The following is an 18,644-nucleotide window of genomic DNA, read 5'->3' as shown; positions in this document are numbered from 1 at the left end:
TTTTAAATTTAAGAGATTAAAATAATAATTCTTATATCATAAAAATTAAAAATATATATTTTAAATTTGAATGATTAGAAAATATAAATATTAAATAAAATAATATTTTTCTCTTGAAATTATAAGAACTAAACACATAAATTTTAAATAAGGAGAGAAAAAATAATAATTACTGTAATTTTTGAGTACTTGAAAGCACAATTAAGCGTATAAATACTAATTTTAAATTTGCTCATAATACCCGTACATGTAGAGGGATATATATAGATTTCTTAGCTCATAATACCACCACAGAATGGGCCGGGATAAAGATGCATAGATAAGAGAAATTGGATTTTCACCGACGAACGAGATGAATACTTGCACATTTATTATGAATTCCGTTCAAGTTCCTTCTCCTATGTTGATAACGTCTTTTAAAACAGTTCCATCGTTCAAATGCTGCAGTAGGAGCTCAGATGAGAAGGAAAGAGATGATGTGAAGGACACAGTATCTGGAATGGTGGACGAGCAAGTTCAAGAGCTCTTGAGCAGAAAAGAGAACAAGGTTTTGCTGGACGGTTTAGAGAAGGCGTCGCAGAGGGTTGAGATGGCTAAGCGAGAACTTGCTTTGATCGAAAAACAAGAATTTGCTGTTAAGCAGTTGAAGGATTACGTCAACCAGCTTGAAAGCAAAGTTTTGGAGGTAATGATTTTTTTTCTTCATTGGGTATCTAATTCTTAGGATAAAAAATTGAGATTAATCACTTTATCCTACCAATCTTTGAAGGCACGAACGACCAATTGAATTGTAAAAAATGCCCCAAATCTGGTGGCTGGAATAGGGATTGCGTTTATGTAGATCTCTATAGTTTGATGGGCCCTACTGAAGCCATATTATTGGTAATGCATCTTCTCAAATAGCACCGATGGTCTTGGAACTTTTCTGATATATCAATATTAATCAAACCTTAATATTATTGGCATTGGCATTGCTAAAAGTTATAGCACCCTATTATCAAAGGGCTGCCTGTACATGATAAAAATGAAAAATGAGATAGCTTACACTATTTGTAGATTATCAAGTGAAAATTTACCAAGTCAACATTAATCAGTACTCTGTAACAGGGATAACATCCATCACTGTGAAAATGAAAGAAAAAAAAATCTAAAATATAGAATCTCGTTGTAATGAAGTAAATGCACATTTTGAACATAGTGCAACTTAAACCTGTGACCTCCCATTTGAAGAAATCTTTGAACAAAAAGAAGATGATGCTTCAACGGGCTATGAAAACCTAGCAATGTGTATATTATATTATATATAAGAGTATGATGGCCGTGCTTTTTATGATCATTGAACGCAGGAAATGTGAAATAATTGTTGCCAACCTTATGAGTTGTGCAGAATCTGAGCCATTTAGAAAAAGGAAAAAAAAAAGAGAAAAAGTTAAGCAGGTTAAGTTGTTATTTAGCGGCTCATGAGAAGGCTGTTTGGAAGCCGTTTCTGAAAATAACAGTACCCAAATTGTCGCCTCCAATGGTCCATGTTTATTGAGTACAGAGTAAACTATTTAACTAGAACTAAACTGGAGCTTTAAGATCTGCAGAGAACAGCAAATTATTTTTAAAAAAATAGAACTAGAGTTCTTTCTGTTTCTGCTGCTTTTCAACCTTGATTAAATTAAAAATTTGTTTTGAAACTTTTGGGAATGGCTGAAGCCATCTTAGTATCAAAAGTTAACAGTGATGTATAGTTAAATTTCTTTTGTTCTTCATAGGATGCTCTCTGCATATGTTTTTTGTGTCAACAGAATTATACTGAGTTAAAAAAATGCTGGCTGTTGGGTTATGGAGTGTGGTTATGGCTAGATTGATAATCCCAAAGAGAAGGGTATTTTTTCTACCATTAAATTGGTCATGTGCACTTAAGGTATTCTCTGTTAGAGGGTGTTTCTGTAGTAGTGTGTTTTTTGCACCATATATAAACACTAGGGCTGATTTGCACACATTTAATTTCTAAGAATTAATTCGTCCATGACTCAAACTGATACGAAACCAAGAAAATAAATAGTTATTAAGATAAACACTAGCAGCAAATCAACAAATAACTTCCTCTTCTGTATTGATTCAAACACAAGGTCAAGGTGTCTGGTGGGATATAATCAAAATCTCACATATATTGTTAGAATAAGAAGAGGAACATGGGTTTATAAACACATGAACGGTTCTACTGATAAGAGGGTTTTTCGGACAATATCGTGCTAATAACCATTATTTTTTGTTTGAGAGAATTGTTGGGACTTGGGATACAATTAACGTCTCCTGTGCACAACATTGACCTTTCAAAGAAGAACATAACCTGCAATGCTGTCTTTTCTGTTTCTAATCCCTAATACTCTATCTTTTTTCTCCCTATTTCCTATTTGTATCCCATATTTTATTATCTTTTTTCTCCCTAATTCCTATTTATATCCCATATTTTATTATCTTGCCGCTTTTACAGTTGTAGCCTAATGAACCCTACTAATTCTCCTAATTATTAAAATAATAGTTGTTCTTGAAACGCCTCTAGCTATATTTACCAGTAGGGCAGCACAGCAGGACTACTTCCTGCTACCTCTTCAAAACCTTTCGATGTGAATGCTAGTCATTGCTAACACAATCATTTAGAGAGTAATGTATTTTTTTTTCTCAATATTTTATTTGTTCCATAAGGCATTCAAGAGGGGGAAGGGGAATAGGAACAAGAATCCCATCTGACCTCAAGGGATATTTTTATGCTTCCTTTTAAACTTTTGATTACATAAAAAATCTTTTGGATTGGATTTTCCCATGCACAAGTCTTGTATAGTTTACCATGTGTCTTTGACTTGATTTTCTTTTTTTTGAGCAATTGATTGCTTGGTTTTTACTTTAGTCATTACTAATACTAGCAAAAATTGAGTGATTGTAAGATTGCAGAAAGTCAAAGAGACATATCGGAGGCAAAAGCCTTGGTGGAGGAAGCAGAAAGCTCTCTGCTGGTAAATGTGGGAGGTCCTGAATATGGCGATACATCCATGGGGATGAAAAGTGTAGAAATTGATCGAGATGAAGAGAGACGGGAGTCAGTAAAAGCAGCATCAATTTCTGCCCTTGTTGGTACCTTAACAGGGCTTCCCATATGCTTCACTCAGGTCACCAACACAACTCAGCTGCTTCTCCCTTTAGCGATCAACTTTATTTGTTGTGCATTGTTTGGAGTGACTTTTCGATACACTATAAGGAGAAACTTAGATGATGTTCAGCTTAAGACAGGGGTAGCTGCAGCTTTTGGTGTTGTTAAAGGTAATCATAATACTATGCTTACATGTTAAATATATTGGAATTTTGCCACTGCATAAATTTAGATAAAATAATATGCTGTCATTTTCTTTTCTTTTGTGGTCTTGAGATGAATGCTTTGTCGAAACAGTACAATCTAAATGAATTTAATTGTACGGAAACAAATTCGTGATGCAGGTCTCGCAACCCTTGGTGCTGGTCCACTTCCTGACCCGAACTTTGAAAGCTTCTTATCACATGCACAGGATGGGACAATTTATGTGTCTGAGAATCTTTTAATTTTTATATCTGCTGCAGTTGCTCTAGATTACTGTTTAAAGGCGAGGCTTTTGAGGCCTTTTCCAATTGACTGATCATAGCTTAAATACGAATTAATTTTAACAATTATCACAGCTTAAATGGACAATGATCAATGTGTTGCTATTGTTTCAATTTACCCATAGTCCATCAATTATTCAATTCTATCCAAAAATTCAGTGATAGTCTGTACTAAAATGTCTTCCACTTAGATGCGAATATTTTATCGTTTGTGTTGTTAAGCTGTGACATTTGACCTTTCTGAATGAATTATGCAGTGTTTTTCTTAATCAGCACACTGAAAATTTCTATATTGTCTTTACAAGCTAAAATCTTCCAACCGATATTTCAAGAATTAACAAGTAATGGAAACAACCAACATACTATTTATTTATTTATTTTTTGTAATTTTGTCAATTAACTTATTCAATTTTTCTATATGTTGTAAATCAACAGTAACAATCAATTATTGGATTTTTTTCTTAACTAATCCTCTACAGCTTTTAATATGTGTAAGCAGCTATCTTCCAAAATAATATATTAAATTACCTTCATTGTCTCTTTCAACGTGAATTTGGGGTTAAGAAACTGGAATTCACACCTAAATTTTATTGTGTATGTACAGTTTAGAATTTGGGTTCTTTAAAACCAAATTCTAAACTAGTATTTTTTAAAAAAAAAAAAATTTTAATTATATTATAGTTTTTAAATATAAAATTTATTTTAGTATTTTAATGATAAAATATAAATTATTTGTAATTTAAAAATATTTAATTCTTTTTTTGTGTTCAAATTTTAAATCAAATGACTTTTAATTTTAGTTTATATAAAAATAAATATATATTTTTAGTTTATGTTAATTAAATAGCTTATAATATATATATATATATATATAATAAATAAATTAAAGATGAATAACTCTTTCAAAATCAATTTTTGTTTTATAATTATTTTTGGATCGTATAAATTTGATGATGGAATTAATTGATTTTTTGAATCATCAAAAATTCATATTTATATTTTTCAAATATATATTTTTGAATTTCAGTGACAATTTTTTAAAAAATTTCATGTATCTATTTTTTGTCACATTTTTTTACATATTAACTAATTTTATTTTGTATACTTTTGACAATGGAATTAATTAATGATGATATAATTTGTCAAAAAAATAAACCATATATTATAACAAAATATTAATAATTTTTTTACTTTTGATTATATAACAATGTATAACTATAACAATGAAAGTGAATAATATTAGAGTGTATTAGAGTTTTCCAAAGGATGAGGATATTTGTTTTTTGAATGTTGAAATTTGATAAAGGGGATGACATTTGAGTTGTTCCCTTATTCTTAGGTCCATCTTAGTGTGTATACGACTTGATTTTAAGTGACCTTTCAAACTTCTTCACATGTTTAGATTATGGGACATTTGTGATCCATGATAGGTTGGGCAATAATTTGGGTGATGCATTTGGTGGAATAATCCTTTGCATGTGTTAGAGACATAGTTCAATGTGTACACTATATGTATGTATCTCATGTAATCAATTGCTACATGCTTGCTTCCCCCTCTTAACAAAATATTCATTACACTTTTCATTTGTAGAGTTGATTAATGCACATACCAGTAGATTTCTTGATTTCTTTAGCATTAGGTTGATGGAATCAACAAGATTTGTAGTCATTTGTCCCCATCATCGTCCTCCGTCACATGCAAGTGTCCATTGCTGCTTGGGAATTTGATCAACCTAGTTACTAGCCTATTCATTTATTACCTTTAAAATATTTTATTGGTTGTTAAACTTAGGCTCTGTCATGACATACTATAAATTGTAATCACATAATTGTGATACTATCTAGTATGAACAACTTTTTTTTTGTGTTCATTCTTAAAATATCTCATAAAATTTTGGGTGATGTGTCGAATGCAAGCAGATGCACGAAGTTTAGTGTCCAACCACTCCCAAGTTGTGAGTAGACACTAATTATTGAGATATGTTTGTAAAAAATAATGCAAAACTCATCTTATGATGTGACATGCTTTTTTTTGGTTCTTTAAGAAGAAGTACAAAACATTTGTTGTCTCCCCTTCAATAAAAGCAAAGACTATCAAGAATATGTGATTATCCCCATATCGTGCAACTGCCACTAATAAAGTCCCTCCATACCTTCCATACAAAAAAGTTCCATCAACTTGAAGTATGAACTTGTAGTATGTACAACCATCGATGCATACTTTGAATGTCCAAAATAGATGATGGGTTTTGTCTTTGTTTAAAATGATTTGTTTAACTTTATCATGTATTGATAACGTTTGATGTTCAAAAATTGTTATGGAAATAAAATTTTTGAGGGCTTTAGCCAATATACGAAGCCTATTGTATGACTCTTCCTAAATCTCATACAACCTTTTGATAGCCATTGTTTTGCCAACTGCACTTTTCTACACATGGTGGTGTAACCATGATCCTTCCTTATTTTTGTGATGAAGGTTAGTACCGACAATGATGTATCTTATTCAAGCAGTGCATAAATGCTATTAGTAATGACCTTTACCTTCAACTTATTGTGATCTTATGATATTATTGTTGATACACAAGTATGAGATCCTTATAGAATTTTGATTTCCCATTTGCCCTTAATTTATCTCCCCATTGATGCCTTGAATTTTCGCCCACATCCTTTATTCGAACAATCAAGAACACATTACATAGTGTTGGACTTAAGGATCCTGTAAGTTACATGGTACTTTATGTGGTACAAGTTAACCCCATATTGAACTTCATCTTCAATCTTGAAGGTCTTGCCAAGAAAGTGTGAATTTGCATCATATTGAATTTCTTCTTTGTGGTCTAAGACGTGTGTGAACTCAAGATCTTGATAACCACATTTTTTGTTTCTTTTGCAGTAGAGTTGCTATTTTTTATTTTATTTTTTTTGACTTTATTTTTTGTATTCAGTGTAGATTTTTTTATAATAAAAAATAATAATTTTTTTTTTTTTTTTTTTTTGAATTTATAAATTTAAGAATTATGAAAGTTACATATTTTTTGATCGATAAATTTTCTAGTTTGACATGACTCATTTTTTATTTATTATTATTAATAATAATAAAAAGAATTATCTTATTTGATATTATATGTTTGACTATTTTCACTTTTATAACTACCTATTTACAAATTACTATTTTTTATTTTTAAATTTCATTTTATATTTATCTATAATTTAATAAGTACTCATTTTATATAAATTATTATTATTTATTATTTTTTAGAATATCTTTTTGTACGCGAGTTTAATAATAATGCTTTTATAGTTATTTTCCTCGATCAAAACGTTTTTTTTATAATTATTTTTATAATGGTTCTAATTTTAATTTTAATTAAAAAGTGACACTTGAAATAAAAATGCGTTATTATATACTGTTCCGCGAATCGAGGAGCAAAAGCTTCACGACGCTGAAGGAAGTGGTTGAGGAGCTTCAGGCCAGGCTCGGCCACGACCTCACTCACAAGGTCGACTTCATCGCCTCCCAGCCGCGCAGGTCAACCTCCTCCTCGCCTCCCAGCCACTGCCGCCGAATACTCCGCTGAGCCGAAGGACAATTTTGGCCTTCCGCAAAGCCCTAATTTCCGCCCTGCCCCTGTCAGTGATGGGTTTCAGTCTTGGACCTTAGCTTCTGAGGCTCCTCCTCCCGCTCCCGCTGCTGAAGGCAGCGTGGTTCCCAGGGAAAGGTTAGATTTTGCTAAGATGTAATTGAAGATGTTTTGTTTGTTGTTTGGTTGAAAATTTTGAAAAATTAGGGTCAGCGGAAGAGGATTGGAAGACGATTGGAGTAATTAGTGTGCTTGAACAGTGAACAGTGCGTTTTTCGGAGAGTGATGTTCTGGCTCCCTAAATTTTGTGAATTATACATTCTTATTGAATTTCATACATAGGGCGGATTCTACCGTGAACCCCCATTTTGGTGGTTCACCGGTGAACTATTTTATTATTTCATTAATATGATTAAATAACAATTGAATATCAATAGAAGAAAAATAAGATTTGTGAGCTGTTAATTTTTATTTTTTTTCTAATAAATTTCGATCGATTAAAAGAATTAAGCTTATGTTTAGTTGATTTTTCAGATAGGAAATAGAGTGGGCATTCCTAATTTCATAATCGATGAGTTAGGGTTTTAGTGTCCCAAAATGGTCTGTTACGCGTGTAAAGTGTGTAGAGAACCGTGATTCCGCGTGCGTCGTTTCAATCCATCGTCCTCTCTTTTTTGCCTCTCTCTACACAGCTACCCTTTAACTCTCTCGTACCCTTGCTCCCTTTGTGCTCTCCATCTATCACCCTGATTCCGTGAAATCAAACCACCTTGATCGTTGCGCTGTCACTGACCAGCCAAGTAAGAGATGTTGTTTTTAGAGACGCTTGCCCTTTGCAGTTTTATCAAGGCCTGACTATTCTTTCTGTGGTTATTTAAAATGTTTTTGCTTTGTAAATCACACTTTGTAATTTGATCAATGATGACTACTATCTACAGCTTTGGAAATGAGTCTCTATCTCTTGACCCTGCATTTTCTCTCTCTGGAAATGGTGCTGCCTCTGCCATTGTTCTAGATGCTTTTGATAGATACGAAGGGATCTTATTCAAGGAATGTGACATGTTCATTTTTCTCAGAACACTCATGCCTGTCTATGTTGTTTCCCAGATGAGCATCATGTTCATTCCCACAGTGGAAGAGGTGGGCCTTTTTCAATTATTTTTTTTGATTTCCCTTTCCTGGGTTTTGATGAATTTTTTATTTTGGGATTGGGAACTTGTGTTGCAGCTTCAACTTGGAGTGGATGAAAGAAAGCTACAATTTGTTCGTTTCAAGACCCTCATCTCACGCTCAAAATCCCTGCCATGAATCCCATTCTGAAAGCAACGTCATTCAGCAATCATACCCTTCACAACCTTGCCCGTCTCTATGCTGCACGTAATCAAATCGAACTTGCTCGTCGTGTGTTTGATCAAATTCCAAAGCCAAGTATTGTTTTGTGGAACACCATGATCCGAGCTTATGCTTGGACTGGCCCTTTTCAACATTCAATTCATTTGTACCATCGCATGTTGCAACTTGGAGTGACACCCACCAACTTCACCTTCCCTTTTGTTCTCAAAGCTTGTTCAGCTCTGCAGGCAATTCAAGTTGGCAGACAAATACATGACCATGTCCTCACTCTTGGCCTGCAAACCGATGTCTATGTTTCTACCGCCTTGCTTGACATGTATGCCAAATGTGAGAATTTGTTTGATGCACAAACAATATTTGATAGTATGTCCCACAGGGATATTGTCGCTTGGAATGCCATCATTGCTGCCTTTTCACTTCATGCTCTTCACAATCAAACAATGCACTTAGTTGTTCAAATGCAACAAGCGGGAATAGCACCTAATTCTTCTACTCTTGTATCTCTTTTACCTACAGTTGGACAAGCTAATGCCTTACGCCAGGGGAAGGCTATTCATGCTTACTCTGTTAGGAAAATCTCCACTCATGATGTCATTCTTGCGACTGGGCTTTTGGATATGTATGCTAAGTGCCATCACTTATCTTATGCTCGCAAAATCTTCAATGCCGTGAACCAAAAGAACGAGATATGCTGGAGTGCTATGATTGGGGGATATGTTATTTGTGACTCCATGAGAGATGCTTTGTCCCTTTATGATGACATGATACATATGCATTGCTTGAACCCTACTCCAGTTACTCTTGCAAGCATACTTCGAGCATGTGCAAACCTCACTGATCTGAATAAAGGGAAAAACTTGCATTGTTACCTGATTAAATCAGGTATAAATTCAGACACAACAGCGGGAAACTCACTGATATCAATGTACGCCAAGTGTGGGATCATGGACGATGCACTTGGGTTTCTTGATGAAATGGTCACAAAAGATACAGTTTCTTATAGTGCTATCATTTCAGGATGCGTGCAAAATGGCTATGCAGAGAAAGCTATACTTATTTTTCGCCAGATGCAGTCATCTAGGATCTACCCAGATTCTGCTACCATGATAGGTCTACTTCCTGCATGTTCACATTTGGCCGCTCTACAACATGGGGTCTGCTGCCATGGATACTCAGTCGTTCAAGGGTTCACTGCAAATACCTCTATTTGTAATGCTATAATTGACATGTATGCAAAGTGTGGAAAGATTCATATCAGTCGGCTAGTTTTTGATAGTATGAATAAGAGGGATATTGTTTCGTGGAATACAATGATATTTGGTTATGCCATTCATGGGCTATACATAGAAGCATTTTCATTGTTCTGTGAATTACAGGCGTCAGGCTTCAAGCTGGATGATGTAACCTTTATTGCTGTTTTATCTGCATGTAGCCATTCAGGACTTGTCATGGAAGGGAAATATTGGTTTAATACCATGAGCCAAGACTTCAACATCTCACCAAGGATGGCACATTATATATGCATAGTTGACCTCCTGGCCCGAGCCGGAAACTTGGATGAAGCATATTCCTTTATTCAAAGAATGCCATTTGAGGCTGATGTTCGTGTATGGAGTGCATTGCTTGCTGCATGTAGGACCCACAAAAATATTGAAATGGCTGAACAAGTGTCAAAGAAGATTCAGCTGCTCGGACCGGAAGGTACTGTAAATTTTGTTCTTATGTCTAACATCTATAGTTCTGTAGGAAGATGGGACGATGCAGCCCATATTAGAAGCATACAAAGGCATCAAGGTTACAAGAAAAGCCCAGGATGCAGTTGGATTGAGATCTCTGGGGTAATCCATGGATTTATTGGTGGGGATCGATCCCATCCACAGTCAGCATCCATAGATAACAAATTACAGGAACTGTTGGTGCAGATGAAAAAATTGGGATATCGGGCAGATTCTGGTTTTGTTCTCCATGATGTTGAAGAAGAGGAGAAGGAGCAGATTCTCCTTTACCATAGCGAAAAAATAGCCATTGCATTTGGAATTCTTAATACCAGTTCCAGCGACCGCATTCTAGTTACAAAAAATCTGCGTATATGTGTTGACTGCCATACTGCAATAAAATTTATGACTCTTATAACAAAGAGGGAGATAACAGTAAGAGATGCAAGTCGATTTCATCATTTTGAGAATGGAATCTGCAATTGTCGGGATTTCTGGTGAGAAAAAGAAAGTGTGGAGTTGCAGGTCTATCCATCGGTAAAATTTCTTCTTCTTGTGCCACTTGCAAGTCTATTCATTGATTACTTACTGCGATAGTTTTAAACTAACAACTAGCAGTAATATAGGGCACCAACTTGTCATTCACATTTGCATTTTCACTGCCTCATTTTTATTCTTTTTTCTTTGTAGTTCTTGTCTTTAATATATTCAGTTTGGCATTTCAGTGACTCTAACCAAAGCTTTTCTTTTGTGTCTCATTTTTGCAGAATACTAGCAGGCCAGTCTCTGAAACCTAGCAAACCAGAATTTGGGCCTTTCTATTTATCTGTGGTAACGACTATAATTCCTAACGAGTGATTCTCTGTAAATTGAAGTCTTCAATATGATTATATGAACGTCACAAAACATTTGCTATATGTTTCCAATTCCATTCTTGCTATGTAGCTTTTCATCTCACTTCAATGATACTAAAGGTCCATAAAAATGAGATACGCTACAAGCAGTATAGTATGACTATATATCATTGCTAGGTACTCTTTGAAGAAAATAGTTAATTGATACAACAGTTGGCATTACCACTGGCAGCTTGCCCTTTGTGGTTTTATCAAGAATTAACTATTCTTTCTGTAGTTATTAAAATTGTTTTTGCTTTGTAAAAACACTTTGTAATTTGATCAAGGTCCACTACTATGTATTTCTTTTGGACTCTGAGTAGAAGAGATGGTGAGGCTTGCTGCTGACTTATTATGGAAAAGCCCTCATTTATTCAATGCAATTAAAGAGGGTGAATTAGGTCTTTGAGGAATTCCTATCCCCCTCACTCTTTCCATCTGTCTTATTTTCTCTAATTGTCAATTGAGAACATGTTTATGATATCATTGGCTGGTAACAAGATGGCTGTAATTGAAATCTTAGGTGCTAATGAGGTGTGAAATTTAATGTTATTGCCTTCCTTTTAGTTTCCCCTTATATTGTTGAGGCTTCTTTTCATGTGAACAGGTATATTATTATTGTTATTATTATTATTATTATTATTATTATTATTATTATTCAATGTTTATATGCTTCATTTTAAAACTTCATCTTGGTGTTCATAAATTTGAGTTCCTTTGTAATGGTTTTCTTGCAGGACCAATTTGACACCATAGATTTATTTGACAATGAGATTGTCAAACTAGAAAATGTGCCATATCTTAGCCGGTTGGGTACAATGCTCGTTAACAACAATAGGATTACTAGAATTAATCCCAACATTGGAGCCTCAGTTTGAACTGAACTGCACATCCTCTCTTTCCATTAGAGACCTCTTTCGTTCTAGTTGTTAGCTACATTGTGTTGCTCTGGCTTACTGAGCCATTTTTATTGCAGAGTTGTTGCGAAAATTACACACACTAGTTCTCACGGATAACATAATTGTAAACTTGGTAGAAATTGAACCTTTAGCATCCCTTCCAAAGCTGCAGTTTCTCAGTCTGCTAGACAACAATAATACAAAGAAAGCAAATTACAGGCTTTATGATATTAACAAGCTGAAATCCCTCTGGGTTTTAGATTTCAAGAAAGTGAAAAATAAGGTAACTTTTTTCTTTTTCCCTATGTAGATTTTGTTGGTAAGGTTTGCGTTGAATTAGAAAATAGATTTGTTGTTCAATTATAAAATCTGGATTTTAAGTTTGAGAAACAGAACTACAACTGGCTTGCACTGAGCACCAAGTCCAAGTGTGGAAATTTTACTACATATAGCTGTAGAACTAGTCATGTTAATTTTGATTGTCATACTCATGCTTAACATGATATTGAAATTATTATAATTAATATGATAGGATCATTTATAACTAATGAACTGTTGGTAGAGGGGTGATCTGATGGGTAACTCTCCTATGAAATGTCTCATGTGCCATTGGAGCTCAGAATCACTGACATGTTTTCAGTTTCTGTCATCAGTTGGTAATTTCTGGCCTGGGATATGTAGGCTTGAATATTTGTCATGTGGGTTGGATTATTTTTAGGTTTGTCATAAATTGAGGAGTTCCTCTGGATTTTCTTTAGTGGTTTGGGAAAAGAGGGACATTGTTGAGATTTCTTATCATCTGGTCTTTGGATTCTTGGTATGATATTTTTGTTGTTATTTTCATGTTTCATTATATCATATGTTCAAACTTAAAAGTTCTTATCTTTATGATTTAAATTAAGGGATTGGTTTACATTGGTGACAAACGTGACATTCTTGCACCATTCAATAACTTTAGTATGGTTTTTACTGGTCAAACTGTTCAATTATAACTCCTTTACTATGAAAGTTTGTGTCAAAGTTTGTAAAAATTGGTCAAAAATAAGAATATTATTATGCAGTTATTATTTTAATATATATCAATATATCGTAATTTATGTATATCAATGAAATACTTATTAAATAAATATGGTTTGAATATTTACATAGTTCCTTAATTTTTATAACTTTTTTGCACTGTTGCAGACTCCTCTGTCGTTACTTGCTTGAATGGTTTCTGCTATAGCTATATTTGTAAAATGATAATACCAATAACCATATTAAATTTTTAAGCCTTCTATTTATGTATGGTAACAACTATAATTCCTTAAGAGTGATTATATGGAAATTGATGCCTTCAATATGAGTGTTGTGTATTGTTTTCACTTGTTTCGTGAGTGTACATTGTCTCTGAAGTGATATAAATTTTCTGTTTCTGTACACTTAAAAGAAGAAAAATTGTCTTATCAATTTTTTCTAACTGAACTGCCACTTCCACCTAAATGTTTATATAACTTAAAAATTACCATCTTTATATTGATTTGGGTCTATTGTCACCCCTGTTGTTGCTGAGTGGTGTTTGTTGCATCTATAAGCAAGTCTTGGCAACTGCAAATTAACATGAAACCAAATTGCCACAAATAGGAATAGATTCTATAAATTATATGAACCATGTATATTGTGCATTCTAAGAATACCATTGACCGCAGAGAATCGTCATCCTTAGTGTTCCTAGTTCCCTAAATTAGTTAAAAGATAACGAATTATTTACAATTAAGGGTTAAGATTCAAAATTCTTTCTCTCTGACTTTAGAGAATCCTCATTATTTGTCTTAAGAAAGCTACAATCTGTTCATTTCAAGACCCCAGGTGCATTCTGGTAACGGGCAAGTCTCAATTGAGGTGTGGTCTGTTTTGAATTTTATGGTGTAATTGTGGGCACTTATATATATGACTATTTGGTATTGGATTTGAATATTCAATGAGATTGTTGTGTACTTCAACTTTGAAGTGCATGATGTCACTTATATATGATTTTATTAAGAGAGTGGTTAATTAAGTATATAGCCTTACTGCAACATGCATATATATATATATATATATATATAGTATAAGATTATGTGTCATTAGATTTAACTGTGTACTAAGCTCTACTGTAAATATGGTTCTTTATTGCATCCAGGCAAAATTTAATACATTATTGAATGAGCATGGTAGTATATGTGCTGTAGAAGCAAAAGCAAATCTTAAGTTGTAGGGTTACTTTTATAGTTTCCAAAAATTTAATTATTTTTTGTAGCTACTGGTTAGGGGTAGTATTTTGGGCCAGATCTATGTTATTTAGGAATTGTGGTGTTTTATTTAAAAGTCTAAGTATGGTTAAGGCTTAATGGGCATGGGTTACTGCCTACTGGTAAGAGTCTAGGATTACATTATGGTGTGCTGTTTACTTGTATCTTGCTTTCTAATACCTACGAAGTTGTAGTTTAATATTTATTATCGGAAATTCTTTTAGAGGTGTGAGCCAGAACTGAGTAACTTGAAAAAATAAGGTCAGCTATTGGTGAGTTGATATGAATTTGACTTAAAAAAAACATGTCTTCCACAAAGAAATAATAGCAAAGTCGTAAATGAAATTGTTTTATTTTTAAATTGGTCTCGTGACAGAGTTTAGATGTTGTCCACCTGAAGTAAAGTAATTTTTGTTCAAAATTTTACTTGTGTACGCAACAACATTCATAGTAGCCATGGTGGTTGTAGTGTTGGTGATATGTCGGTTGAGGTCAGAGAAAAACCAACAGCAACAGGCCTCAGCGTTGCAGGGCCAGGGCCAATCCTCAAATAAATACGCTCCTCCCATTTATGTGAAAACTAAAAGCCTAGCAGATTACCGTGATGCTAGTCCGAGGCAGGTAGCACCAGATCACGGGCGTGGGCGTGCCAGGAGGGCGGAACAAGGGAAACTGACATTCGTGAGGCATGACCAACTCAAGTTTGATTTGCAGGATTTGCTGAAGGCTTCCGCTGAAATTTTAGGAAGTGTGGGATTTGGGTCTTCCTACAAGGCCGTCATTTTGGACAGTCAAGCCGTGGTTGTAAAGAGGTACAAGCATATGAACAATGTGCCAAAAGAGGAGTTTAACGAGCACATGAGAAGGCTAGGTAATCTCAACCATCCCAATCTTCTCCCTCTCGTCTCCTATTATTATAGGAGAGAAGAAAAGCTTTTGCTCGCTGCCTTTGTTGACAACGGTTGCTTTGGCCAGCCGTCTTCATGGTACTTACGTAATTATATTGGACTTCCTTTCCTTTCCACCTATGTTAATGTATATTAATATATGAACAAACACCACTTTTGCAGGTAATCATAGCTATCAAAAGCCCGGACTTGATTGGCCAACTCGCTTGAAAATTGTCAAAGGTGTAGCTAGGGGTTTGTCTTACCTATACACTGCACTCCCAAGCATCATTATGCCTCATGGTCATCTGAAATCTTCCAACGTGCTTTTGGATGAATCCTTTGAGCCCCTACTCATGGATTATGCCCTCAGTCCTGTCATCAACCTTGACCATGCCCAACAAGTCATCATGCTTTACAAATCTCCTGAGTATGCTCAACTTGGTCGCATTACAAAGAGGACTGATGTATGGAGTTTTGGAATTCTAATACTCGAGATCTTAACCGACAAATTTCCTGAGAACTATCTCACACTTTGGTATAATACTGATCCTAACATAATTAGTTGGGTAAATACCATGATTACTGAGAAGCGCACGAGTGACGTGTTTGACGTAGAGATGGGAGGAATCGGAAACAGTAAAGCTCAGTTGCTCAAACTCTTAAAGATTGGCTTGAGTTGTTGTGAGGAGAATGTGGAAAGAAGGTTAGATATCAAGGAAGCTCTTGCACAAATTGAAGACTTGAAAGAAACTGAAAATAATGTAATTATTGGAAATTACTCCTCCATTATTATAACCTTCGAAAGGAATACTTATAGAGTTATGCTTTTTTTTTCTTGAGGGTTTAGGGTTTTTAGGGTTTAGGGTTTGCGTTTCATGGTGAAATTTGTTGGTTGTAAGGCGTGCTTATTTTCATTCTTTTGTTGTTAACAGGGATTACCTTCTCTCAACGAAATTGCTAGTCGCTGTTCTTTCTATTTTCCTTTTATGATCTCTCTATTTTTTTGTCTTTCATCTTAATTATTGCTTCCCTAATATATAGGTCACCTTATATTTCTATTTTTTTTTTTCTGAACTACTAACAACTAATCATGATAGTTTTACTTATGTTGGCTGAGCTTTAATCTCTTTCAATCTATTTCCTTGAGGTTCTTATACACTAGTTGTGGATTTCTTAATAGAATGGTTCAGTTATTCTTGTTTCATTTTTATTATTAATTTGACTTTGGTTTTAGGCATGGCGGCGACATCCCAAGAAAAAATTATAGAATCTGGAAAGGTAAATATAGTATGGTGTTCTCTCTTGATTCTGACTCTAATAGGCTAATTATATAATATTCCTGGTATTCATATTTCTTTTCTTGTTTTTAGGGTCAGGTTCGGATCAGACATGCCTTGCATTGGGGCAAGGTATGTGCATTGAATCACGGGTTATCAGAAAAACAGCAACAGAAACTGAAAAATACTTCATTCAGCTTGATGTTGATGAGGGAGGATGATAAAAATATTCGTATCAGCAATTTATTGCTGTTAGAGCTTGTCAGCCGGTAATAATTTATATCGAATATTTTTTTTGTTTTAAATTTTTTATTTTGCTGAATTAATTTTTTTTTGCCTTTTTTTACTGTAGTTGGAAGCCAGAAAGTGAATCATTTCTAAATCAGGACAAGTTGATAAATTTTTCTATTAAAGAAGTCACACGTATACTTGGCTTGCCATGTTTAGGTGCTGACATAAATTTTTCTTGTTCCTGCTGGGTCGGGTGTGGTTGCTGTTCCTATTCTTGTTGGGTTGGGCGCGGTTGCTGTTCTAGCTGCTACTGGGTCGGGTGCTGTTGCTGTTCCTGTTGATTGTTGGGCCCTGCTTCTGTTTGTTGGGCGTTGCTGCTTGTTGGGTGTTGCTGTTGCTCAACAACAAAAATGTAAAGAAATTAAGTTAAATTTAAAATAAATGAAAAATAGGAGATTAAAAAAAAACTGCTGCACCTCTTCCCCCACAACAAAAATGTAAAGAAATAAAGTTAAATTTAAAATAAATAAAAAACAAGAAAATTAAAAAAAGTCGCTGCACCTCTTTCCCCAAGTGTTGCTGCTGGACCACCTCCTCCATGTGTTCCTGCTACTCCAAATTTTTAAAAGGCTGCAGTTCACAATGAGCAAATCAACCATGGATAGCAATGTTAAATATGAATAAAGAATAATAAAAAATACCTAAAAATCATCAGAAACTATCAATTCTAATGCTCTAATTTTGCTTTCGATACTTGATACATCTGTTTGACCACGAGCTGAAAATAAGTGTTGTCTTTGAGGGTTTAGGGTTTGGGGTTTGGGGTTTGGGGTTTGGGGTTCCGGGTTCCGAGTTTCGGGTCTAGGGTCTAGGGTCTAGGGTCTAGGGTCAAGGGTCCAAGGGTCCAAGGGTCCAAGGGTCCAAGGGTCCAAGGGTCTTAGGGTCTAGGGTCTAGGGTCTAGGGTCTAGGGTCTAGGGTCTAGGGTCTACGGTTTAGGGTCTAGGGTTTAGGGGTTAGGGTTTAGGGGTTATGGTTTAGGGGTTAGGGTTTAGGGTTTTTTAGGGTTTATGGTTTTTTGGGTTTAGGGTTTTTTAGGGTTTATGGTTTTTTAGGGTTTAGGGTTTAGGGTTTTTAGGGTTGAGGGTTTTGGGTTCAGGGTTCAGGGTTCAGGGTTTCAGGGTTCAGGGTTTCAGGGTTTCAGGGTTCAGGGTTCAGGGGTTCAGGGTTTCAGGGTTCAGGGTTCAGGGTTCAGGGTTCAGGGTTCAGGGTTCAGGGTTTCAGGGTTTCAGGGTTCAGGGGTTCAGGGTTCAGGGTTTCAGGGTTCAGGGTTTCAGGGTTCAGGGTTCAGGGTTTCAGGGTTCAGGGTTTCAGGGTTCAGGGTTTCAGGGTTCAGGGTTTCAGGGTTCAGGGTTTCAGGGTTCAGGGTTTCAGGGTTCAGGGTTCAGGGTTCAGGGTTCAGGGTTCAGGGTTCAGGGTTCAGGGTTCAGGGTTCAGGGTTCAGGGTTCAGGGTTCAGGGTTTAGGGTTCAGGGTTTAGGGTTCAGGGTTTGGGGTTTAGGGTTTGGGGTTTAGGGTTTGGGGTTTAGGGTTTGGGGTCTAGGGTCTAGGGTCTAGGGTCTAGGGTCTAGGGTCTAGGGTCTAGGGTCTAGGGTCTAGGGTCTAGGGTCTAGGGTCTAGGGTCTAGGGTCTAGGGTCTAGGGTCTAGGGTCTAGGGTCTAGGGTCTAGGGTCTAGGGTCTAGGGTCTAGGGTCTAGGGTCTAGGGTCTAGGGTCTAGGGTCTAGGGTCTAGGGTCTAGGGTCTAGGGTCTAGGGTCTAGGGTCTAGGGTCTAGGGTCTAGGGTCTAGGGTCTAGGGTCTAGGGTCTAGGGTCTAGGGTCTAGGGTCTAGGGTCTAGGGTCTAGGGTCTAGGGT

General features: G+C 35.5%; 3 protein-coding genes and 1 pseudogene across 5 annotated transcripts; all 4 read left to right on the top strand.

Moving 5' to 3' along the window:
* The first annotated feature begins 278 nt into the window (after positions 1–278).
* On the top strand, positions 279–3,742 carry LOC114914918 (homer protein). Its single transcript, XM_083067759.1, has 3 exons — positions 279–685; positions 2,937–3,309; positions 3,484–3,742. The coding sequence occupies exons 1-3, from the start codon at positions 353–355 to the stop codon at positions 3,657–3,659; spliced, it is 882 nt and encodes a 293-aa protein (XP_082923885.1). The 5' UTR covers positions 279–352; the 3' UTR covers positions 3,660–3,742.
* A 3,289-nt stretch (positions 3,743–7,031) lies between these two features.
* On the top strand, positions 7,032–12,374 carry LOC109793392 (pentatricopeptide (PPR) repeat-containing protein). 3 transcript variants are annotated; one of them, XR_014431250.1, is made up of 5 exons: positions 7,032–7,343; positions 8,144–8,345; positions 8,433–10,810; positions 11,041–11,104; positions 11,904–12,374. XR_014431250.1 is itself a non-coding variant. In XM_020352855.3 (4 exons), exon 3 carries the CDS (start codon positions 8,510–8,512, stop codon positions 10,772–10,774), a length of 2,265 nt encoding a protein of 754 aa, XP_020208444.1. In that variant the 5' UTR covers positions 7,033–7,343; positions 8,144–8,345; positions 8,433–8,509; the 3' UTR covers positions 10,775–10,810; positions 11,041–11,745. The 3 variants fall into 3 exon arrangements, 2 of the variants coding, with proteins under 2 accessions (XP_020208444.1, XP_020208445.1); XM_020352855.3 differs by lacking the exon at positions 11,904–12,374 and having other exon boundaries at positions 7,033–7,343; positions 11,041–11,745; XM_020352856.3 differs by lacking the exons at positions 7,032–7,343; positions 11,904–12,374 and adding an exon at positions 7,359–8,005 and having other exon boundaries at positions 11,041–11,745.
* Positions 11,638–14,301, top strand: LOC109793391 (U2 small nuclear ribonucleoprotein A'). Its single transcript, XM_083067721.1, has 5 exons — positions 11,638–11,700; positions 11,904–11,979; positions 12,143–12,348; positions 12,784–12,882; positions 14,227–14,301. Exons 1-5 carry the CDS (start codon positions 11,638–11,640, stop codon positions 14,299–14,301), a joined length of 519 nt encoding a protein of 172 aa, XP_082923847.1.
* Positions 14,302–14,791: 490 nt separating this feature from the next.
* Positions 14,792–17,145, top strand: LOC145954048 (pollen receptor-like kinase 4; annotated as a pseudogene).
* Positions 17,146–18,644: the final 1,499 nt, after the last annotated feature.

Source organism: Cajanus cajan, chromosome 2 (genome assembly GCF_000230855.2).
Source record: "Cajanus cajan strain Asha chromosome 2, NIPB_CcT2T_4, whole genome shotgun sequence".
Taxonomy (NCBI): Eukaryota; Viridiplantae; Streptophyta; class Magnoliopsida; order Fabales; family Fabaceae; genus Cajanus; species Cajanus cajan.
Note: the sequence above shows the minus strand (reverse complement) of the source record. Positions and strands in the feature narration are given on the sequence as shown.